General features: G+C 40.9%; 1 protein-coding gene and 1 non-coding gene across 4 annotated transcripts in view; both read left to right on the top strand.

The window, feature by feature from the left end:
• The first annotated feature begins 797 nt into the window (after positions 1–797).
• Positions 798–901, top strand: LOC123575416 (small nucleolar RNA U13). The gene has a single exon (XR_006700705.1). It is a non-coding gene; the product is annotated as a small nucleolar RNA U13 (small nucleolar RNA).
• Positions 902–3,143: 2,242 nt separating this feature from the next.
• The window catches only part of NSMAF (neutral sphingomyelinase activation associated factor), a 76,324-nt gene continuing 54,015 nt past the window's right edge, over positions 3,144–25,452 (top strand). The window contains exons 1-2 of one of the 3 annotated variants that reach the window (XM_045398293.2): positions 3,144–3,413; positions 19,094–19,183. In XM_045398293.2, the coding sequence (XP_045254228.2) occupies positions 3,355–3,413; positions 19,094–19,183 (149 nt within the window). In that variant the 5' untranslated portion in view covers positions 3,144–3,354. Of the gene's footprint in view, positions 3,783–3,940; positions 4,125–19,093; positions 19,184–25,452 lie in introns of those variants that run through there. The other 2 variants (XM_005563377.5, XM_073998836.1) reach the window with 2 other exon arrangements.

The raw sequence follows: 25,452 nt of genomic DNA, 5'->3' as shown, positions 1-25,452 counted from the left end.
TCTCTGAACTCACAGAATGTTTGTAGTACTTCTCATAAAGAAGTTTATCACGTACCTTTTGGCAAATTTTATTGTCTTATTTCATTGTGTACCTGTTCATGTATTTATTTCTTGGCTACCAGACAGCATCACAATTTCCTCCAGGAATGCTGACCTAATATGTTACAGGTTCTGCACAGGACTTGGACACATGGAAGGGACTCAGTCACAGTCACAGGGTACCCAGGCACCTTTATTCATTCCCAAAATTTTTTTTTTTTTTGAGACGGAGTCTCGCTCTGTCACCCAGGCTGGAGTGCAGTGGCCGGATCTCAGCTCACTGCAAGCTCCGCCTCCCGGGTTCACGCCATTCTCCTGCCTCAGCCTCCCGAGTAGCTGGGACTACAGGCGCCCGCCACCTCGCCCGGCTAGTTTTTTGTATTTTTTAGTAGAGACGGGGTTTCACCGTGTTAACCAGGATGGTCTCGATCTCCTGACCTCGTGATCCGCCCGTCTCGGCCTCCCAAAGTGCTGGGATTACAGGCTTGAGCCACCGCGCCCGGCCTCATTCCCAAAATTTTTAATGGGTGTCCTCACTATACATAACATTTTGTCTAGTGCTGCTAGAGGTCAAATTCAAAAGACCCAGCCCAGTTTTTATTCTTGGTTTCCCTGCCTTCTCTTCATAGTCCTGCGACTTACTAGAGAAAGCTGAAATGAATATTTACCCTGAAGCTTTAAAAAATGTAACCCTGCAAAACCTGATCCTTAAGACAGTATGAGATATGTTTCCACAAGCATACAATTTAGAGGTTTGGATCCTTTTGTAGTTTGTAAGTGTGATGATTGGGTATTCGTGTGCAGCTGTGAGATGTGCCACCCTTGAACCTTGTTATGAGTTTAGGACATTACCTGTTTAATGTGAAAAAGAAACTTAGAGGCTTGTTATTTAAGAATCCCTCAAAGGTAAACAATCAGAGACTCATTCTCAGCATATATTAAGAAGTTATAATCACATTGAGATACCAGTCATACCTACTAGAATAGCTCTAAACAAAAGTCAGGTAATAACAAATATTGGCAAAGATGTAGAGAAACTGGAACCCTTCTACGCTGCTGGTGGGCATGTTAAATGGTACAGCCACTTTGGAAACCAGTCTGGCAGCTTCTCAAACATTTAGACATGGAGTTACCACATGACCCGGTGTTCTGTGGTGGCAGGTCTACACAAATCTATCTCAAAGTCCTAGGATGCCGGGAGGTGGAAGAAAGAGGCCAACAAATACAGTTCCTTGGGAAGAAACATTTAATAGCGACTAAGGAACAGAAGCCATGTCCATGTCTGTGCCTTGGGCAGCAAGATGAAATGGTGGATTGCTGTGCCATTACCCCGGACTCAATGTGGTTTTTTTTTTTTTTTTTTGTGAGACAGGGTCTCTCTCTCTCTCTCTGTATTGCCTAGGTTGGGGAGCAGTGGTACAATCATGGCTCACAAAAGCCTCAAACTCCTGGACTCAAGTGATCCTCCTGCCTCAGCCTCTCCAGTAGCTGGGGCTGTAGGTATGTGCCACTGCATCTAAGTAATTTTTATTTTTTACATTTTATAGAGACAGGGTCTTGCTTTGTTGCCCAGGCTGGTCTCGAACTCCTGGCTTTAAGCAATCCTCCAGCCTCAGCCTCCGAAAGCGTTGGGATTGCAGGCATGAGCCATCACTCCAGCCCCTTAGGGCTTATATACCATAGGGCAGGGGTGGTTCAGAAGGGATGTGGAGGACAATTGAAGTGTAATAACATCAAGGTTGTTTGAACTAAGGACAGGACATACTGGGTAGATACCTGCTCTTACTCAAGGAACAACAGATAAAGTAGAAATTTTAGAGGACTTCCCAGAACAGGGGTTAATCAGAAGCCAGCACGGAGGATTAGCTTCCAAGATGGAGCTGCTTTCGCCTCCAAATCCAGCAATTCCACTCTTAGATTCCAATTCCACTCAACAGAAATGGAAACTTATGTCCATAAAAAAACTGTAAATGATGTACAGCAGCCTTATTCACAATAGTCAAAATGTGGAAACAACTGAAATGTCCATCAGCTGGTGAATGGATAAACAAAATGCAACAGAATATGCTCCAGCAATCTAAAGGAACGAAGTACTGTACAGATACATGCTACAACATAGATGAACTTTGAAAGCATTATGCTAAATGAAAGAAGCCAGACACAAAAGGCCACGTATTGTATGGCTGCATTTATATGAAATGTCCAGAATAGGCAAACCGATAGAGACAGGAAATTGATTATTGTTTGCTAGGGCTGGGGTTTGGAGGGTAGAGTTAGGCAGAGGGATAGCTAGAGGGTATGGGTTTCTTTTACATGTGATGAAAATGTTCTCAAAGTGTGGTGATTGTTGAACATATCTGGAAATATACTAAAAATCGCTGAATGGTACACTTTAAATGGTTGACTTGTTTGGTATGTGAGTTATATCCTAATAAAGCTGTTATACAGAAAAAAAAAGACATGTGACCAATTATTTCAACAATCAAGAGACTGTGTTAAAGATTCTTTGCTTGGCCAAACTTCAGTTAGGCTTCTGAATCTTCTCCCAGGTCCTTGTGTGCACTTCCTTGTAAATGCAGTGTTAGGAAGTAACACTGCCACCGCAGTTTAGCAAGAATCCCCCATTCCATATGTGATCAAAATTCTTTATTCCCTACCCTTGGTATCTGACCCCCTGGCCTGCCTTTACTGGGATTCCTATTATGTTGGTTCAGCCAGAATTCCCCCTAGAGTTGATGTTTCCTCTTAGCAGTTTTCTGAACAGCTGCTCCTTGCTCCTTGGCTATAAATCCCCACTTGTTCCTGGTGTATTTGGAATAGTTACTTCCGTCTTTTTTTTCCCCCCCCCACAATTGAGGACCGAAAACATTGTTATTTCAAGTCCTTGTGGCCAACAGATTGGTGGTTTATGCGCCAGCATCCCTTTTTATGCGTAAAATATTTAAAACGCAGCCTGCAATAGTTGGTAAAGTGGTGAAACATTTAGTGTGTGATGTCGGATCCTAGTCTGGCCGCTGCTCCTGGCGATTCTCTGAGGCATCCTGAGTTTGGGGCGCCTCGTGCCACTGCGCGCCCCTCCTCCGGGCCTGAGTCACGGTGCCGCCGGAGTCCCCACGCGAGGATGCTGCGGTGAGCGCGGCCGGGACGCCGCGTCGGGCTCTCGGCCGCCCAGCGGCGCCGCACGGGAAGCCAGGCCGGCAGCCGCGCTCTCCCCAGCCGGCCGCCGAGTCCGCCCTCCCCGGCTCCTCCGGACCTCCTCGGCGGGCGGCGGTGGGGCCTGCCTGTGCGCTCCGCGCCCGCCCGCGCCTGCCCTCCATGGCGTTTATCCGGAAGAAGCAGCAGGAGCAGCAGCTGCAGCTCTACTCCAAGGAGAGGTGCGCGCCCAGCTGAAGAAGGGCCCAGCCGGGGGCATGGTCGGGGCCGGTAGTGGGGACGCCGGCCGGAGATGTGAGGGACGGGAGGCGGCGTGGGGGCCAGGCATGGAGGCAGGGGCCGGACGCGTGTCCAGGGCCCGGGCTGGGGGCTGTAGCGGAAACCCGAAGTCGGGGTGAGAGGCCGGGGGCCTGGTCTGGGCCAGAGCCTGCCGGGGACAGGAAGCCGATGACGGGCCAGGCCAGATCCCACCGCGCAGGCGAAGCACGCCGAGCCGGCCGGCCGTGCAGTCCCGGCGGCCGCGGGCAGCTCACCCGGAAGGCCGCGCGGGGTCGCGGCGCGGATCCTTGCCCCGGCGTTCGCTGGGGAGGGTGAGTACGCTGCCCGGCGGGCACCCCCTTTCTAATCCTTCCCTTTAATCGGGTCCAGGCACTTGGCGCCGGCGCCGCAAAGTTGGTCGCTGGGCGGCAAGGAGCAGGCCGGCGACCACCCACTCGCATTACTGCGCCTTTTTCCTACCGACTCCTTTAGACACGGGACTAGCTCCAGGCGCTGGAAGGCTGGGAGGAGGGCCTCCGGAAAGGCCTGATTCTGAGGAAAGCCAAGGTCCTGCCCCGCAAACACTTGCTCCCCGCGCCGTGGACCTTGTGTTGGAAAGCTTTGCAGTGAAATCGCGGTGCGGCAGCAGAGCACTCATTGTCACCGGCATCCCAGTAAGGATTTGGAATCCCTGCGCTAAAATTGTCTCGCAGCAGTTCCCTTTCAGAGATTCTGGACCTGTCCCCAAAGGAAGTCTCATAAGAAAGCTCATTTCGGCGCTATATATAGTTCCAAGCGCATTTTTGGTGACAGAAACAACTTGCTGGGTCTGCAGCTCATAGGCCAAAAGGAAAGGGGGGGCTGAATCATTTTACAAACACACTGTTTTGATTGTGAGAGCTACAGATTTTCCAGTGCTGCTAGCCTGTCACGTTGTCTCATCAGTGAATACCAGCAAAGCAGGTTACACGTGGGAATACAAGTGCAGACTTCAAGATTTGTCTACACTTGTTTAATAAGGGTTGACTCGACCCCTTTCATCCAGACATTCATCCTCCTCTAATCTATAATGTTGGTCTAACCAGTGTATCCACCGTCCGAAATGTCATTTTTCTACTATAGAGAAGAAGATACGATACACATAAAACATATCTCAGATGTGGCTTCCAAAAATGTTTTTGGTGGTATGATTAGGTTTTAGTCACAGAAAGGCTTGTGTATTAAATAACTGAGCCCTAACTATGTAACTCACACTTGGGGATACCCTTCTGACTGAATTTGTAATTCGTTTTTCTTGTGGAAAGAGCTTGAGTGGAGTTTCCTTGTTTAGTATCAACAATATTAAGACTTGTTGTGGGTGAACATTCAGATTTAAATTGTGAGAACTTTGACACACTTAAATTGCCGTCATGTTCTATGATATGAGTCATTCGTGCCAATACTGTGGCCTCTTTGATATACAGGGAAACATTTTTTCTTTGGTTCTGGCTGTTATTTCGATGGAAGTAATTTGTGTTCAATTTGGCTAGTTCACAGCTCTGTAGTGTCACACAAACCTTGAAACCTGTACTTATATTTCCGTGTATATGCTGCTGTGTTAGAATTCAATGATTAGACAACAACGTGATGGGCTGGCAGTGTTCAGAGAGAACTCTAGCTTTCACAACCAAAACATTTATCTATCCAGTCAGGAGGCATCAGCTGTTCCTGAGCATCAGTCATCTGAAAAAGTTGGCTCCATGTGTTTTGTATTTATCTGAATTCTATCTTGCTGAGTGCCCAAATTGTTTAGTGCTCTGCCCCTTGGCTTAGCAACCTGGGCTGATGGGCATACGCCATTCAATGCATAGAATACGCATTTGAATGACAGGAGTGTCTCACATCAGGTGTGCGCTAGAATCAAGGAGTCTCTTTATACATCTTAGAATTCATTCTGAAACAAGAATATTTTAAGGCAACCTTACTGAGCCGCAGATTTACCGTTTCTGCCCAGATTTTGCCTGGTTTATCCCCTTGCGTTACATAAACACAAATTAGCAAATGGATTGGACTGGTCATTGGCTTCAACATACCCAAGAAAATTGTTACTTTCCTTGGAAAACTTGAAGAGGGATTGTTTCAGAGGTTACCCATGAATGGCCTCAATTTGTTCATTGTAAGTTCACTGGCGGCTCTAATGCTAATTAAGGGATTTTAGATTTCCAGAGCTACCAAATATTGACCCCAGAAAAGAAGAAACTTGAAATTAGCATTTACTTCTCTTATTATTAAGTTGATGTACTGTGTTTAAAGTGAGTGATGTTTCTGCAAAAGCAGAAGCAGAGAGATGGACTAGGAGATTCTTGCGTTGGTGGTTTAGACCAAGGTGGTGGCAGAATAAATGGAGGAAAGTGGATGGATTCTAGATGTTTTTAGGACGTGTGATTGACGGGTCTTGGTGTGGTGTGTCGTATGTGAGAGGTGATAGAGGAACAATTCCAGCTGGGATTACCGGATAAAATACAGTACACCCAGTTAAGTTCGAATTTCAGATAAACAATGAATAATTTTTTAGTATAAGTAAATGTGATGGTATATGCAATATTTGGTATATACTTATACTAAAATTTTTTTAGTATAAGTAAATTCAACAGTAGATGCAATATTTGGGATATACTAAACATTTTTAAAGTATATTATTTATCTGAAATTCAAATATTACTGGGCATATGATATTTTTATTTGCTAAACATGGAAATTCTACTCTCAGGCTTCTGGTTTGAATAACTATAAAGTGGTGCCATTTATTGGTGATGTTTATAAATAAATGCTTTGGTAATTTTAAGGATTAGAAAACAGACAGAAACTTGGCCATTCAAATTAAGTATACTTATATCCTGGTTAAGATTTAGGTGGCAGGCCGGACTCAGGGCTCATGCCTGTAATGCCAACACTTTGGGAGGCCCAGGCAGGCAGATCACGAGGTCAGGAGTTCGAGACCAGCCTGGCCAATATGGTGAAACCCCCATCTCTAATAAAAATACAAAAATTAACCACTGGCTTGCGCCTGTAGTCCCAGCTACTCAGGAGACTGAGGCAGGAGAATTGCTTGAACCTGGGAGGCGGAGGTTGCAGTGAGCCGAGACGGCACCATTGCACTCCAGCCTGGCCATCTCAAAAAAAAAAAAAAAAAAAAAAAAATTTAGATGGCAGGAACCATATTGATTTTATTGTTTTTAAAAAATATCCTGTGCAGGTGTTGGTGAGGGTAAATTCAAACATTTTTTAAAGGCAATTCACATATCTTCCTTGGATTTGTCAGGGATGGCAGGTGTATACAGTGGATTAGTAGATGAGGATATTATACTGTTGCTATTTAAGACATTTCTATTTTAATATGAAATATATTAAAAGGTGGGAAGCTTGCTCGAGCCCAGGAGTCCAAGGTTACAGTGAGCTATGATCATACCACTGCACCACAGCCTGGGTGACACAGTGAGACCCTATCGCAAAAAAACAGGCACTTTGAGGTTTCAACTTTGTTTCGGACATTCCATGAGTGTATAATACTCTTGATTATGCTAATATTAACTTTCTTTCTTTTTTTTTTTTTGAGACGGAGTTTTCGCTCTTGTTGCCCAGGCTGGAGTGCAATGGCATAATCTTGGCTCACTGCAACCTCCGCCTCCCGGGTTCAAGCGATTCTCCTGCCTTAGCCTCCAGAGTAGCTGGGATTACAGGCATGCACCACCACACCCAGCTGATTTTGTATTTTTAGTAGAGAGGAGGTTTCTCCATGTTGGTCAGGTTGGTCTCGAACTCCCAACCTCAGGTGAGCCACCACGCTCGGCCTTTCTGTTATTCAATATGTTTGTTTAATCAATTGTGTCTATATTTATTTTATTAAAAGCACTTGGTGAGAGGGCAAAGTGATTGTGATACTTCGGTTTAATCTTTCATTTCTAAGGCTTATCATCCCAGTCTTTTCAGATCTGTTTGTGGAATATACCAGGTGTTGAAAATGGAGATAAATGGAGGTAAAGTCAGGACTTTAGTCAGGACATTAGTCAGCAATGCCGATAGATCCCAGTAAATCTACCTGACTATGACTTACATAAATAGGGTTTATTTTTCTCACATGAAAAACAGCGGGAGAGGAAATACATATTGCAAATCTCTTGGTTAATTTAGAATCTATATTGACTTTACCCAAAATGTATTACTAGCCTACCCATTTACTTCCCTTTTATCTCAAATTAACCTCTCAGTGGCTACCATTGAGAAGTCACAGGAATGTATCCATAAATGGATTTTGAGTATGTATACTGTATAATTTTCGTTAAAAATTTTTTAAATGTGATATAAAATAGGAATGGTCATTTAAGGAATTCAGTGCTATTTTTCTTCTAAATACAGTTGTCACTTCATCTTTTAACCATTAGAAATTTAGAATTGTGTCTTAAAATGTCCAACTCGTAGATTTTGAAAATAACAAAATCTTTTTGTTATTTTTTTTGACTTGTATTCAGTAAGTAACTTAGAATTGTTATCTTCTTGGTGAGTTGAATTTTTTATCAATCTATAATGACCTCTTTACTTCTAGTAATTTTTTTTCTATTTTGTCTGATATTAATATAGCTATATCAGTTTTCTTTTGGTTATTTGCATTGTATGGGGTTTTCCATTGTTTCACTTTTCATTATTCTGTGTCCTAAGGCTTTAGGCCTGTTTCTTATAAATAGCTTGTACTTGGACTTTTTTTTAATGATTCATTTTGATAATTTTTATCTTAATTAGTTTAGTCTGTTTACATTTATTATTACAAATATGTCTGAATTCACTTTTTACTTTTTAGTTTTGTTCTTTTATTTTGCCTTCCTTCCCCTCTTCCTTTGGATTAAATAAGGCCCCCTTGCTCCCTTTCATTTTTCTCCGAAGAGTATGGAAGTTACATGTTTTATTTGTTTTTCTAATGCTTATCCTTAAAATGTTAGTATATTAAATTTAAGGTCTGAAGCTAAGCATTATCTTTATTCTCTCTACCAATGTAACAACCTTGGAACACTTAACTCCTGTGCCCCCATTCTCAATTATAGTCTGTTATTGTCCGGTGTTTTTTATCTCTATTTTAAACCTACAGATTGTGCATTGCTAATTGCCCGGTTCATGCTTCTGTAGTTTTACATGCATATTTACCATTGTTTTTGTTCAGTACTCCTTCTTACGTGTCATGTCCTTGTTACGGAATTATTTTCTCTTTCCTGAAGAATATCCTTTAGAAGTTTCCTCTGATCAGGGTTGGATTATGGTAAACCACCTCTGTCTTTGTCTGTCTGAACATATCCTTATTTTGCTTTTGCGTGGAAAATCCGTTTTGCTAGATGTTTAATTCTCTCAACATTTTGAAGATTATCCAAACAAATGCAAAGGGCCAGGGAATATGCACCAGACTTGCTGGAGTGCTCAGGAGTGTTGGGGGGTACCTCACAGAGAAAGGTCAGTGATAGTTGTGCCCTGTCCCCCTGGGGCAAAGTTCAGCTACCTGGCTGGGCCAACTTCAGACTCCAGGAGAAACCAACACTCCAGGGAGTGACCGGGGCCAGAGTACACTAGGATCATACTGTGATGGAACCTTGGGTCACTCAGCTCAGCATTTGTGGCTGCAGGATATCCTCACCCCCTTGTTGGCTTGACTGGGCTAAGTCTGTATAATGTGGCAGGGTTTGTTCCTGATCGGGGAAACGCCAGCCTTTTTCCTGGCATGGCTAGGGGACTGGGATTCAAGCCTTGTGGTTGATGAGGTTTGATTACCTTAAACACAGTCATAGCAGTTTTCCCTGAAGCTTTGCAGGAGGCCACCTTTTCTTCTGGGAGACCAGTCTGCAACAAACCAATGTTGTTAAGTGTAATTGTTCTTTGTAGGTAATCTGTCTTTTCTCTGGCTGCTTTTAAGATCTCCTTTCTGTAGTGTTTTGCTGTCTAGATATAGATTTTTTTTTCTTCATCTATCCTGCTTCAACTTCCTAAAGCTGAAATAGTTTTGGAAAATTTGGATCCAAGCTGAGCTACGGCTAGAACAAATGTTCTCTGATCTAAGTCCAACCTCTTTTCCACTGTACCATACTGCTTCTATTTTAAATACTGGGTTGTGGGCTACTGGCCAGTGCTTATTTTTATGGTACCCTTGAAGTTTAGACTGAGTCAGGAATGAATGAAGCCTGTTTTATGTAGATATCAGAACCTTCTTAGTCAAAGTGTGGGCCACAGGCCAGCAGCGCATGTGTGCCTGAAGCTTGTTAGAAATGCACATTCTTAGGCCTCATCCTGGAGCTGCTGCCTCGGAATGTGCATTTTAACAAGATCCCCAGATGATTGTGTGCACATTAACCTTTGTGAAGTGCTGCTCTAGATAACAGTATTCAGCATTCATCTTGATTTTTTATCTGTTTGTCCCTTCCAACTCAACTTCCTTCTTTAACTTCTTGATAGTACATATAAAAAGCCTCGTGGAAGCCTCCTGCCCCGCACTATGACCCTTGATGAGGAAACTGGAGGACTTTGAGAGCATAGATGACGTTTTTACCATTTCTTCTATAAATTGCTGAGACTTGAAAATAGAATTACTGACTTTATGGATGGTGTCAGTGAAAGGGATTTTGATATCTGAACCATCTTGGCTGGAAGTCACTGCATCTCACATAGTCAGGGAGAATGTAATTTTCTAGAGTGTAGCTGAGTGATAGAAAGCTTTAACCTAATTACTGAGGGGAAGGGCTAAAAAGGTCAGATGGAAGAGTGAAATTGTTTAAATTCATGAGAACTCTTTCTGGGAGGGAAGAAGGGCCGGTAATTTATAGGTGAAAACAACTGGTACAGGAACTAGAAATGTATTTAGTCCTGCAGATGTCTCTCTGCAAATGTGTAGAACATGGATAATAAAATGAGCTGGGTCTTTTAACAAAAAAGGATTAATGTGTGTTTTAGGTGTCACTGGAGTTGGGTAAGATAACACCCAAGATTGGAATCTAGTGTGAAAAGCTGCAGACCTATTGAAAAGGAAAGACCTGCTAGGAGGTGAGGCAGTGGGCTTTGAATGTTAAGAAGGTATACATCTGAAGGGGAATCCATGAAACCCTGGGAGAAAAACCCAGAGAACACAATTGGAAGGAGGAACAAAGATAACATGATTGTGTTCTTTTGTTACAGGCCACATTAAGTGGGTGGAAGAAATGGTGGCTGTGTACCTGGTGTAAATGAGAGAACAGGAAGTGGCAATAGAGATACTGGCTGAAATGCTTAATGAAATCTAAGTACAGTTTATTGACTTCCTTTGTTAAAGTTTTAATTTATCCTAAACTTGAGAACTTTACTTAATGCTGAATATTAAAGACAGATTATTAACCAAGTAGCAATGAAATGAACCATCAGAAAAAGCAGTCATATCAGGTCGTTTATTGCTGGAGCTCAGGAGAGTTGGGAGGGATCCTGTCATACATAGAACCTAGATTTTTAAGAAAGCAGATATTGGAAGTTCCAAGGAACAAAAAAGATAGGTGCTGTTACTGCACAGTTTGGAAAGCATATTGACCCAGGAAGTTTGTGAAACTGTCAAAAATATAATTAAGAACATCTAATCCAAATGATCTTTTGTGAGGAGTTACAGAAAATCAGGCAAGCTTACATGTTGAAAGGAAGCTAAAAAAGAAAAAGAAAATCAGGCTAGCAAATAAAGAATGGTTGTACAGGTAGTGTTTCTCTGAGTTTATAATTATTCGTTTTAATATAAAACAAGAAGGTTATACATAGTTAATTTCAAAAGGATTAAAGCCCCAAATGAGTGGAAACTTTGAAAAATGGTACAGATTAAAAAAATAAAAACAAGAAAACTTCTAAAGTTGCCTTTGGAACTAGGAAGTACTGGGCTGCTGCCTAGGCCTAGCCTGGTACCAGGCGTAACATTAATTTATGACAGAGAAAGCTCTTATTCTATATTCTATTAATAATACTAACCTTCAGACGGAAAGAGATAGGATGAACTTTTGCAAAATGGGTGAAGATGCAAAGGGTACCCACGTGCTTATGTCTCCTGGCGTAAAATCCTGGGAGAGTTTGAGTGTAGAACCACAGAATTATTTCATTGATCTAGGAACTTTGAAAGGTGCTGAAAGAACATATGTGCATAAATAGGTTTAATGCAAATTCTAGATCAGACAGATTATTTATAAACCACTAGAAGAGGAAGTTGTTGTCACCAGTCCCCAGCATGAACGTCATGCTGCTAATCTCGTCTCTTTTGACAGAGTTCTGACTATGTTTGAGGTCAGGTAAAATGCAGGAAAGTCAGGAAAAGGCAGTAGATTTAATTCATCTGAACTTTGGCGGAGGAGAAGGTTTGCTTTGGTGAAGACTTCATAGCACAATTGAGAAAGGGGAAGTTAGTTTAGATGGAATAATAATGTTTGAATGACTCTCTTCAGAGATTGTTTATGTTAGTCTATTTTTATTTTGCTATAAAGAAATATCTGAGACTTGGTAATTCAAGAGAGTTTAATTGGCTCACCGTTCTGCAGGCTGTACAGGAAGGAAGGATGGCACTGGCATGTGCTTGGCTTCTGATGAAGCCTCAGGGAGCTTTTTACTCATGGTTGAAGATGAAGTGGGAGTGGGTACATCACATGGCAAGAGAGGGAGCAAGAGAGAGGAGGAGGAGGTCCCAGACTCTTTTAAACAACCAGATCTCATGTGAACTAACTGAGCATGAACTCGCTTATTTCCAAGGGGGTGGTGCTGAGGCATTCATGAGGGATCTGCCCCCATGATCCAGTCACCTCCCACTGGACCCTCCTTTCAACATTGATAATTCCATTTTAACATGAGATTTGGAGGGGACAAACATCCAAACTATATCATTCTACCCCTGACCCCCTAAACCTCATGTTCTTACATTGGAAAATACAATCATTTCTTCCCAGTAGTCCCACAAAGTCTTCACTTATTTCAACATCAAGTCCAAAGTCCTAAGTCTCATCTTTTTTTTTTTTTTTTTTTTTTTTTTTGAGACGGAGTCTCACGCTGTTGCCCAGGCTGGAGTGCAGTGGCGCGATCTCGGCTCACTGCAAGCTCCGCCTCCCGGGTTCCCGCCATTCTCCTGCCTCAGCCTCCTGAGTAGCTGGGACTACAGGCGCCCGCCACCGCGCCCGGCTAATTTTTTGTATTTTTAGTAGAGACGGGGTTTCACTGTGGTCTCGATCTCCTGACCTTGTGATCCGCCCGCCTCGGCCTCCCAAAGTGCTGGGATTACAGGCTTGAGCCACCGCGCCCGGCCCTAAGTCTCATCTTAAACCCATCTCTTTCCACCTATGAGCCTGTAAAATCAAAACAATTTATCTACTTTCAAGATACAGTGGTGGTACAGGCATTGGGTAAACATTCCCATTCGAAAGGGAGAAATCTGCCAAAAGAAAGGGGCGGTAGACCCCACTGAAGTCTGAAACCCAGTAGGGCAGTCATTAAATCTTAATGCTCCAAAATAATCTCCTATGACTCCTTGTCCCATACCCAGGGCACAGTGGTGTAAGAAGTGGGCTCCTAAGGCCTTAGGCAGCTCTGCCTCTGTGGCTTTGAAGGGTGCAGCCCACATGGCTGCTCTCACAGGTTGGAGTTGAGTGCCAGCAGCTTTTCCATGCTGAGGCTGCAAGTTGCTGATGGCTTTACCATTGTTGAGTCTAGAGGGCGGTGGCCCCCTTCCCACAGCTCCGCTTGGTGGGGACTCTGTGTGGGGGCTCTAGCCTGCTTCTCCCTTTCACACTGCCATCGTAGAGGTTCTCTGTATGGGCTCCATCCTTGCAGCAGGCTTCTGCCTGGGATGCCAGGCCTTTTCACACATCCTCTGAAATCTAGGAGGAAGCTGCCAAGACTCCTTCATGCTTGCATTCTGTGCACCTGCAGACCTAACACCACATGGAAGCTGCCCAGGCTAATGTTTTGTAACCTTTAGAGCAGCAGCGTGAGTTGTACTTGTGGCCCTTTGAGCCATGGCTGGAGGTAGAGCAGCGGGTCTCCAGGGAGCAGTGGGTCTGCAGGGAGCAGTGTCCCTAGGCTGTGTTGGGCAGTAGGAACCTGGGCTTGGCCCCCTAAGTCCTTCTTTCCTCTCCTAGGCCCTCTGTGATGGGAGGGACATCCTGAAAACTTCTGAAATGCCTTTGAGGCCTTTTCCCCATTGTTTTGGATATTAGCCCTTGGCAACCTTTTAGTCATTCATGCTCATCTCTCTAGCAAGCAAATACTCCATAGCTTACTCCCCCGGCTTGAATTCCTCTCCTGAAAATGCTTGTTCTTTCTCTGCCACAGGGCCAGGCTGCAAATTTCCCAAACTTTTATGTTCTGCTTTCCTTTTAAATGTAGGTTTCAACTTTAAGTCATTTATTTGTTCCTGTCTGATTGTTGGCTTTTAGAAGCAGCCAGACCAGTTCTGGAACACTTTGCTGCTTAGAAATTTCTTCTGCCACATGCCCTACCTAAGTCCTTACTCTTATGTTCAACCTTCCACAGATCCCTAGGAACATAGACACAGATGCAACCAAGTTCTTTGCTAGTTTGTAACAAGGGCGACCTTTGCTTCAGTTCCCATTAAGTTCCTCACTTCCATCTGAGACCATGTCAGCCTGGCCTTCACTGTCCATATTCCTATCTGCATTTTGGTCACAACCATTTAACCATTTGCTGAGAAGTTCCAAACTTTCCTTTGTCTCCCTGTCCTCTTCTGAGTCCCTCAAACTCTTCCAGCCTCTGCCTGTTACCCTGTTCCAAAGCTGCTTCCATGTCTTTACGTATATTCATAATAAAATGCCCTATTCCTTGGTGCCAATTTTATGTCTTAGTCTGTTTTTGTTTTGCTATAAAGAAATACCTGAGGCTGGGTAATTTACAATGGAAAGAGGCTTAATTGGCTCATGGTTCTGCAGGTTGTACAGGAAGCAAGGCACCAGCATCTGCTTGGTTTCTGGTAAGCCTCAGGGAGCTTTTACTCATGGCAGAAAGTGAAGTGGGAGCAGGTGTATCCCATGGCAAGAGACAGAGCAGGAGAGAGAAAGGGAAGGTCCCAGACCCTTTTAAACAACCAGAGTTTGAGTGAACAGATTGTGAACTCATTTATCACTAAGGGGATGGTGCTGAGTCATTCATGAGGGATCTACCCCCATGATCCAATCACCTCTTACCAGGCCTCCACCTCCAACACTGGGAATCACATTTCAACATGAAATATGGAGGGGACAGAACATCCAAACTATATCACCATCCAATGTATTACTGGGGGAATGTTTCCAGTGGTGAGTAGTAGGACTGTGATCTTGCCTTGTCTATAACAGTTTTCTTAATTTCTTCCTTATTTCAGAAATCATTTTCAGAAGCTTCTTAAAAATGCCCTGTTTAATTAAATCAACTCTCTAGTAGGTGCACTATAGTCTAGCTTCATTCAAGGCTGGTGTTGGGGTATTGAGAGTAGAGGTGGCAAATATACAGCACTCCTGTGCTTTCCTTTGCCTCTGCACACATCACGAAGGTGTCATGGCATCACAGCACTTCCTCCCAAGGTGCTTGGGTTATACTTCTTATCACAGTGTAGTCTGTTAGAGAAAGCATTGACTAGCAAAACCTTCTGGATCCACTGTAAACATTGTTCATCAGCCGAGTGTTGAGTAGTTGTTGAGTGGAATGCGAGGTTACTCTAGCTATTTTAAGTTCTGGTTAAGTGTTGTACAGTGGGCTTTAAAATTTAGGTGATGTGAGAATAGGAAAACATCTTTTTAGGATTGTTGAGTTGCTCAGTGAGGATACTTCTCTACAGAGAATGAAACCACACCTCTGCAAAGGAGGATTAAACTAGGAATATGTAGGGGCAGGGCTAAGAGTCTTCTAAAGAAATAATTTACAGTCAGATACAATACCAATGGATGAGACCATCCAGTTACAAAATGGTGATTTTAATTTTTTTTTTAAAGCATAGACTCTTTTAATACATAAAATATAGTTTGAAAATCATTGTTCTAAAAATCATGAAACTTAATTGTAATAATTTTTACATAGAAAAATTTTAAAGCGGGTATAACAACACTTTAGTAAAAAGAAAATATAGACTTAGAAAAGTTTCTTAATCCTTTAAGTTGGAACAATATGATTTGGTTATATCCCTTAACTATGTGTTTTAACATTTCTTGCAAAACATGCATATTGATAAATTAAGGAGGCTATAATTAATTCACTTACCAAAATGATGACTTTAGTTCTAAAATAGTTGATATGATTATATTTTAATAATTATATGGAAGAGTTGTCTCTGAAGGCTATTGTGCTTCATAGAAATGAAATTACGCCCTTGTCTTATTGAAGAATACTTACTTTATTCTTCCCTCTCTATAAGAGAAGGAGTGAGAAGATTAGGAAAGAGAAGGAAGGATGCGTAGCTCCAATTCTGTCTTGTGATTATATTGAAATTCAGATAAAGTATTGATAATGTACATTTTGTTTTGCACTCCGGCAGTTTAGCCTGTAATTGATTCTTGTTCATGGATTTAAATATGGAGAACAGGTCAATACAAGTTACCGATTAGGATGGTATAACTGGTTTTTGCTATCATTTTTAATTTTTTGAGTTACTTTTCTTTTGGTTCACATGATGATGATAATGATGATGATGATGATTACTATTTTGAGACAGAGTCTTGCTCTTGTCGCCTAGGCTAGAGTGCAGTGGTATGATCTCGGCTCACTGCAACCCCTGCTTCCCAGGTTCAAGCAATTCTCCTGCCTCAGCCTCCTGAGTAGCTGGGATTATAGGTGCCCGCCACCACACCTGGCTAATTTTTGTACTTTTAGTAGAGGCGGGGTTTCACCATGTTGGCCAGGCTGGTCTCGAACTCCTGACCTCAGGCAAACTGCCTGCCTCGGCCTCCCAAAGTGTTGGGATTACAGGTGTGAGCCACTGCACCCGGCCTATTTTTTTTTTTTAATGAGCATCTCTTCTGGTGTCATGAATATAACTTCTTTGTAGGGACATTAATTATAACCTTTTGACCTCTTCTTCTGTTCTCTGCATTGTGTTTAGTCCTTCAAGTTGCATTCTTCCTGCTTGCCTTGGCTTTGTTCTTTCATCCTAGAGGGTGTGATCATGGGCTGTTCATTCATATTTAAATGTGAAGCATGTAATTCTGTGTCACTGGGAATGGGCCATTTCAGTTGAGTTTCACTGTGGGATAATGTAGAGACCTGGCTTTTTCTCTGAGGCTATTTAGTTTTTTCCAAAACTAATGTACCAGACCCCTGCCTGGAGTGATACGTGGATGAAGCTGGAAACCATAATTCTCAGCAAACTAGTGTTCATTTATTTCATGTTTTGCATAATCATCCTCTTTTCACACTACAGTCCTGCTCTCCACCGTCTCCACTTTTTTTTTTTTTGGTAGAAAAACCACATGCCAGAGTGCAGTAGGGGTAACCCATCAGGAAAAGAATTGGGGCCCACTGCCCTCATTTACTTTTAGTCACCCCTCATGCTTTACAAACCCTGTCCTTTTGGTACCTGATACTGCAATTTCTTCTTCTTTTTTTTTTAATTTAAGTTCTGGGGTACATGTGCAGAACGTGCAGGTTTGTTACATAGGTATACACGTGCCATGGTGGTTTGCTGCACCCATCAACCCATCATCTATATTAGGTATTTCTCCTAATGCTATCCCTCCCTAGCTCCCCACCCCCAAAAGGCCCCTATGTGTGATATTCCCTGCCCTGTATCCATATGTTCTCATTGTTCAATTCCCACCTATGAGTGAGAACATGCAGTGCTTGTTTTTCTGTTCTTGTGTTAGTTTGCTGACAATGATGGTTTCCAGCTTCATCCATGTCCCTGCAAAGGACATGAATTCATCCTTTTTTATGGCTGCATAGTATTCCACGGTCTATATGTGCCACATTTTCTTTATCCAGTCTATCATTGATGGGCATTTGGGTTGGTTCCAAGTCTTTGCTATTGTGAACAGTGCCGCATTAAACATACATGTACATGTGTCTTTATAGTAGAATGATTTATAATCCTTTGGGTATATACCCAGTAATGGGATTGCTGGGTCAAATGGTATTTCTAGTTCTAGATCCTTGAGGAATCGCCACACTGTCTTCCACCATGGCTGAACTAATTTACACTCCTACCAACAGTGTAAAAGCCTTCCTGTTTCTGCACATCCTCTCCAGCACCTGATACTGCAGTTTCTGAACTTTTTGGAAGTCCAGTGACCTGAACTGGTTTTCTCCTGAGTGGTACCTTCTCTGGAGGCATCTGAAGTTCTGATTTCTGAGCACTGCTTATTCCCCGCCATCTGCTTTCCATTTCTCACAGATTTGTTCATGTCTCTTCTCTGCTTTAATATCTCTCCAATTTGCTTTAGCCTGTGGGTTTTACCATTTAAAAATAGTTTTATTCACATTGTAGTGGTGTTTCAAGAGGCAGGGAAATAAACATATATGTGTAATCTGCCATGTTTAATGTAAATTTCTTCCTCTAACACACTGGAACTTAAGGTCCATCTCAAGTCCCACACTTTTCATGAAAGCTTTTACTTGTAACTCTAGATACCATTGATGTTTCCTGGTCCTTATGACAAAACAAAACAGAAAAATGCCTGTTTTCACTTATTTATCATGTATTTGTTGCTGTAGCCATACAACAAAATTAATAATTTTTCTTAATATCTTCTCTTGTTTTTAAAAGTTTAAATCACTTACAACTTTAAAAAAACTATATTTCAATCCCATTCCGTTTGGTTTACTCATTTTACTTATTAAACACCCATTATATAGACAGCATGGGCTGGTTATCCCAGGGGAATATCTAAAGATCTATCGGCTGGGTGCAGTGGCTCATGCTTGTAATCCCAGCACCACCTCAGGAGGCTGAGGTGGGCGGATCACCTGAGGTTGGGAGTTTGAGACCAGCCTGACCGACATGGAGAAACCCCGTCTCTACTAAAAATACAAAATTAGCCAGGTGTGGTGGCGCATGCCTGTAATCCCAGCTACTTGGGAGGCTGAGGCAGGAGAATTACTTGAACCCGGGAGGCGGAGGTTATGGTGAGCCGAGATTGCGCCATTGCACTCTGGGCTGGGCAACAAGAGTGAAAATCCATCTCAAAAAAAAAAAAAAAAAGAACTGTCTCCTAGAGGCATGTGGTCTTGTGGGAGTAACTTAGATAACCATGAGACAGATGTTGGGGGCGGCGGGGGGTATGACAGGGAAGAGGTGGGGAAGCCTAGCATTGTTCAGTCAGGGGAAACAAATGACCAAAATTTCCTAAGTGGGAAAGCTCGGAGCTTTGTTCAGGTAAGGATGCGTTTAACTTCACAAAGTTCAGGGTTTCTGTAAAAGAGTAGTACGTCCACCTGGTGAGCGATTTTATTTTTGCCATAGTAGTTATTTGGACACAAGGCAGGCCCATCTATGTACTTCCTGCCACTGGGTAGAGAGGACTGCCTGGCATGATACACATATTTCATAAGTGTTTGTTAAATTCATGAATGGAAAAACTTTTTGGGATCAGGCGTTTTAAATATATTGCCTTCTTACACTTACTAATAAATAAACTGAAAGATGTTTTTTTCCCCCCGAATCCAGATTTTCCTTGCTGCTGCTTAACTTGGAGGAGTACTACTTTGAACAGCATAGAGCCAATCACATTTTGCACAAGGGCAGTCACCATGAAAGGTAAGGAAGCTTCGGTATCTCCATGGACAGACAAACCTGTCTGATATTGATACTTTTAAAGTTAAATGTGTGATCATATAAGTGTTAACTAAAGAAAAAAATTAGGCTTTAAAAAAATGAAAGTAAATTTTATTTAGATTTTTATTGTAGGTTGTAACCCAGGGGAGTCTTTTGGAGAGTTTATGCTATGTTTATTATTTTATCTCCCATGAAGTTTTTTCATCTTTTCTCTTATTAGGGAAGTAATGAGAAGAGTGTATTTAAAAGTTGTAATTGTAACTTGAAACATTTTTCAAAGCTGAAAAGCATTTGTTCTAATTCTGGGGTTGTGGATATCTTAAGCTTGATCGGACTCCAATCCATCCCATTTTTCTTTTCTTGCATCCCTCTTATAGTTATGCAGTATCTTTTGCTCTTGATTATTTGGGTGACAATGTTATAAAGTAATGATTATAAACCACAAGAGTGGTATAAAATCAGCACTTTCAAAATGAATAATGCGATTTGAACTAGAAGCAAGATCTGATTTCTCAATATCTTAGTAACTATTACTCATAACTATAAAAACAGATTGTTTCTTTGACATTACCTTTTGAAAGCTATGTACAAAAGCATGTAATGAAGCTTTTTGTTTGCTTAAAATGGCAACTTCTAATTAACTAAGATGAAAATTGTTCCAGCAAAAATGTATCTGCTAATGATTTCCTTTTGGGAGGTTACCTAACAACTATAAGCCATAACTTAGAAAATTCTTTGACAGATAAATCCATTTATTTTTATTCAGGTTTTATCCTTAAAGGATAAAAAACATGTGGTATTTGTTTAAATACAAGCTAAAGTAAAAATTACTTGATTTTTTTGTTTGGTAGCTTATGACATATCTATTTCCTTGGCGTTCAATCAAATTAGACAACTATTCATCCCTGAACACAGCACCTTGCTTTCTTATCTCTGGAATTTTGCTCATATTCTTTTCCCTCATTCCATATCTTTTTTCCTTCCAACATTCGTCTATCGTATATCATCATAATGCCTTGCTTAAAATTAAATGTACTTGTTTATTATTAAAATACAACTACAGGTAGCAAACTGAAACCTGTTTTTATTATTTTAAAGTAACTATTAGGGCAAAATGGTACAGCCCCATGTAGATGTATTTGGTAATATCTGGTAAGATGACATGTGCATGAACCTACTGATCTAGCATTGCTACTTCTAGGATACAATTTCAAAGAGACACTGGCAAATATATTAATGGACATATGCACAAGGTTGTTTATTATAGCACTACTTGTACTAGCAAAAGACTAGGAACAGTCCTACAGGAGACTGACTGAACTAACTGATAAGGAATGGCCACATGATGGAGTACTATGCAGGTTCAACAAGGAATGAAGTTCTTTGTAATGCTGTGATCTGTACATGTGTTAAGTGTAAAAAGCAAGGGGCAGCATACTGTGTGTCATAAGCTACTTTTGTAAGAAGGGGGTAGATTTATCATTATGTTTTTAAAAATCGGACGCAAAAACTAAAAGGTAGTGGAGATGGTTATCTACACAGAAGAGGGGAAGGATCAGGAGAACAATATAGAGATGGAACGAGGACTTCTCCAAATGTACCTTATTTTATAACTTTCGTTTTGGAACCATAGAAATATTTTATAGATTTTTACTACACTTTATCCTAGCTAAAAGGCTGAGAGGCCATCTTTTGTAGATTTTAAATATAGAATTAAATTTAAAAAGAAGCAGTAAGGCCAGGTGTGATGGCTCATGCCTGTAATCCCAGTACTTTGGGAGGCCAAAGCTGGCGGATTACTTGAGGTCAGGAGTTAGAGATTAGCCTGGCCAATATGGTGAAACCTCATCTCTACTAAAAATACAAAAATGAGCCGGGTGTGGTGGCGTACCCTTGTAATCCCAACTACTTGGGAGACTGAGGCAGGAGAATTGCTTGAATTTGGGAGGCAGAGGTTGCAGTGAGCCGAGATTACACCACTGTACTCTAGCCTGGGTGACAGAGCAAGACTCTGTCTCAAAAATCAATCAATAAATAAAAATTAAAAAAAAAAAACAGTAAACCCTAAAAATCAAAGACAAAATGAAACAGTTCAGGCGTGGTGGTTCACACTCGTAATCCCAGCACTTTGGTAAGCCAAGGCAGTACAATCTCTTGAGGCCAGGAGTTTGAGACTAGCCTGGTCAACATAGCGAAACTCTGTTTCTATTTATTACAACTAATATTAAAAAATAAAAGACATGAAACAAATGAATTTAATTATAAAGTTGGAGTTAGCACAGAAAATTATTTTAATCAACTTTACAATATAATAATTTGACTGTGTATCTCTGGTAAGATGAAACAGAATTGCAAAGAAGTTGAAAAAGAATGCAAAGTAATTGTAAACTTCCCAGTAACAATATTGTTGTTAATAGTATACTGTTAATATTATTATTTTGAAACTATTTTATACAGACATGTACATGTATTTATATAATTGGATAAAACAATTGAATAAGTATAGCCAAGACTCAGATTTTCCAGTATAAAAGAGACATATACATAATATTCAAGAAATAAAGCCTTTTTCATGCACTTTTCCCCTTTTTTCCAGCTTTATTGAGATATAATTGACAAATAAAAATTGTATATATTTAGGGTATACAATGTGATGTTTTGATATATATACACATTGTGAAATGATGACCACAATCAAGGTAATTATCATATCCATCACCTCACAGGTACCTTCTTTTGTGTGTGTGGGAGTAAGAACATGTAAGATCTACTTTCTGAGCCAATTTCAAGTGTACGATACCTGTATGGACTGTAGTCAATAGCTCTACATTAAATCTGCAGAACTTATCCTGGATAATGGACAATTTGTGCACTTTGCCCAGCATCTCCCCATTTCTTCCACCCATACCCCCTTTAATTTCATAAAGTTAAACTTATTCTTGCCTGAACAAAGCTCTGAGCTTTCCCACCTAAGGAATTTTCGTAAGTTCCATTCTAGTCTCTTCTTTGAATTCAACTCTTTTAGATTCTACATGAAATCATGTAGTATTTGTCTTTCTGTGGCTGGCTTATTTTACTTAGCATAATGTCCTCCAAGTCCATCCACATGGCCACAAGTAACAGGATTTCCTTCTTTTTTGAGGCTGAATAATATTCCATTGTGTGTATGTATATATGTCTATTTTTATATGTTTTATATTCATATATATAGTATTTTCTTTATTCATTCGTCTATCAGTGGACACTTAGATTGACCCCAAATCTTGGCTACTGTAAATAATACTGTAATGAACATGAGAGTACAGATATATCTTCAACATACTGATTCCATTTGCTTTGGATGTATACCTAGAAGTGGGATTGCTAGGTAGTATGGTAGTTCTTTTTTTAGTTTTTTGAGGAACTTCTGTACTGTTTTCTTTAATGGCTAAACCAATTCACATTCCCACCAGCAGTATATAAGGGTTCTCTTTTCTCCACACTCTTGCCAACATCTGTTATCTTTTGTTTTTTGATAATAGCCATCCTAACAGGTGTGAGGCAATAGCTCAATGTGGTTTTGATTTGCTTTTCTCTGATGATTAAGGCTGCTGAGGATCTTTTCATATGCTTGTTGGCCATTTGTATGTCTTCTTCTTCTTCTTCTTCTTTTTTAATTGAAAAGGAGTCTCACTCTGTCACCCAGGCTGGAGTGCAGTGGCATGATCTCTGCTCACTGCAACCTCCACCTCCCAGGTTCAAGCAATTCTCCTGCCTCAGCCTCCCAAGTAGCTGGGCTTCCAGGTGTGTGCCACCACTTCCAGGTGATTTTTTTGTATTTTTAGTAGAGACAGATTTTCACCGTGTTAGCCAGGATGGTCTCGATCTCCTGATCTTGTGATCCACCCGCCTCAGCCTCCCAAAGTGCTGGGATTACAGGCGTGGGCCACTCACCCAGCCATTTGTATGTCTTCTTTTGAGAAATGTCTGTTCAAATCCTCTGCCTGTCTTTTAATAGGCTATTTGTTTTCTTATACTGTCGAGTTGTTCGCGTTTTTAATGTAGTTTGGATATTAGCCCCTTATCAGAAGTATGATTTTCAAATATTTTCTCCCATTCCATAGGTTGTCTTTTGACCTTGTTAATTATTTTTCTTGCTGTACAGAAGTTTTTTGTTTTATGTAATCCCATTTGTGTATTTTTGCTTATATTGCTTGTGCTTTTGGAGTCATGTCCAAAATATTGCCCAGACCAATGTTGAGAAGCTTTTCCCTATTTTTTCTTTCAGCAGTTTTACAATTTCAGGACTTACATTTAAGTCTTCAGTTCATTTCAAGTAGATTTTTATGTAGGGGATGAGGTAAGCATTCACTTTTATTTTTTCCCACGGGGATATCTAGTTTTTTCAACACCATTTATTAAATAAACTACCCTTTCTTCATTGTGTGTTTTTGGCACCTTTGTGGATGATTAGTTGACTGCATATATGTGGATGTATTTCTGTTTTCTCTATTGTGTTCCATTGGTCTGTATGGCTGTATCGTGCTGTTTTGATTAATGTAGCTTTGTAGCATGTTTTGAAACCAGGTAGTTTGATGCCACCAGTTTTGTTCTTGTTCAAGATTACTTTGGACCGGGCATGGTGGCTCGCACCTGTAATCCCAGCTACTCAGGAGGCTGAGGAGGGAGGATCACTTGAGGCCAGGAGTTGGAGACCAGCCTGAGCAACCTAGCAAGACCCCATCTCTCAAAAAACTAAAAATTAGCTGGGCATGGTGGTGCACACCTGGAGTCACAACTACTCGGAAAACTGAAGCAGGAGGATTGATTGAGCCCAGTTTGAGGCTGCAGTGAACTATAATCATGCTACTGCACTTTAGCCTGGGTGACATAGTGAGATCCCATTTCTTAAAATGAAGCAAAACAGATTGCTTTGGGTATTTTATTTTGTGGTTCCATATCAATGTTAATTTTTTTCTCTTTCTGTTAAAAATGCCATTGGGATTTTAATAGGGTTTGCTTTTAATTTGTAGATTGCTTTGGAAAATATGGACATTTTAGCAGTGTTAATTCTTCCAGTCTGTGAACACCAGGTATCTTTCAATTTATTTGTGTTGACTTCAGTTTCTTTTATCAGTGCTTTGTAGTTTTCAGTGTACAGATTTTTTCCCTCCTTGGTTAAATTTATTCCTGTTTTATTTTTCTTTTGGTGCTTTTATAAATTGAATTGTTTCTGTAATTTTTTTTTGGATAGACCATTGTTAGCATATAGAAATGCAATGCTGGTTTTTGTATATTGATTTTGTGTTCTTTAGTTTTACTGAATTTGTTTGTTGGTTTGAATAGTTTTTTTTGGTAGAATCTTTAGGGTTTTTTTAATATATAAAATCTATTATTTGCAAACAGACACAGTTTAATTTTTCCAATTTGGATGCCTTTTCTTTCTTTTACTTGCCAAATTGCTCTGGCCAGGATTTCCAGTACTATGTTGAATAGTAGCGGTAAGAGTGGGCATCTTTGTGTTGCTTTTCTCTTTAAATGACAGTATTTCTTATCCCTATCATTTGGAAAGGTCTAGAAATAACTCAGTAGCAATTGGCACCAAGAATATGGTCTCTTAATACCACTTCCCACTGAAAGGATGGGGGTTCTTTAGAGAAATGGCTGATTCTACGTCAGAGGCAGGAAATGTGTGAGATGAACCTGGGACATCCTGTCATACTGGCAAGTTAGGAAGGTATCAAAGACTACTGTAAATGAATTAAAAGGACGCAGGAGCAAGTAAAAGAGGCTAACACTGGGCCAAAAATGGGACAGTGTAAGCATCAAAACATAATAACCTCTGCAGTGGATTGAAATGTTTCATAAATGTTAAAATTCATGAGTACGTAATTTTATAAATATGTGTGTGTGTGTGTGTGTGTATAATCTTAATCAGTTATCCTCAAAGGATAGGAAGACAACAACTCATTTTTGTGACACTTGATAAAGGTAAAGAATAAAGCATTTTTGTTATTTTCCTTGTACAAATTGTACTTCAGGGTAGCCAAATTGCTGATAAGTAAAGTTGTTCTTTGTTGACAAATTCTAGCTCATAACATAGAATGAATGATAAAATTTCAATGCCTAATGAAAGAATGGATTCATAGCAGGGTTTGGCAAACTACAGCCCTTGGGCCACATCTGAGCTGCCACTTGTTCTTTTAAAGTTTTACTGGAACACAGCCACACCCATTTGTGTACATACTGTGTGTGGCTGCTTTCCCTATAAC

The sequence above is a fragment of the Macaca fascicularis genome, chromosome 8 (genome assembly GCF_037993035.2).
Source record: "Macaca fascicularis isolate 582-1 chromosome 8, T2T-MFA8v1.1".
Lineage (NCBI taxonomy): Eukaryota > Metazoa > Chordata > Mammalia > Primates > Cercopithecidae > Macaca > Macaca fascicularis.
Note: the sequence above shows the minus strand (reverse complement) of the source record. Positions and strands in the feature narration are given on the sequence as shown.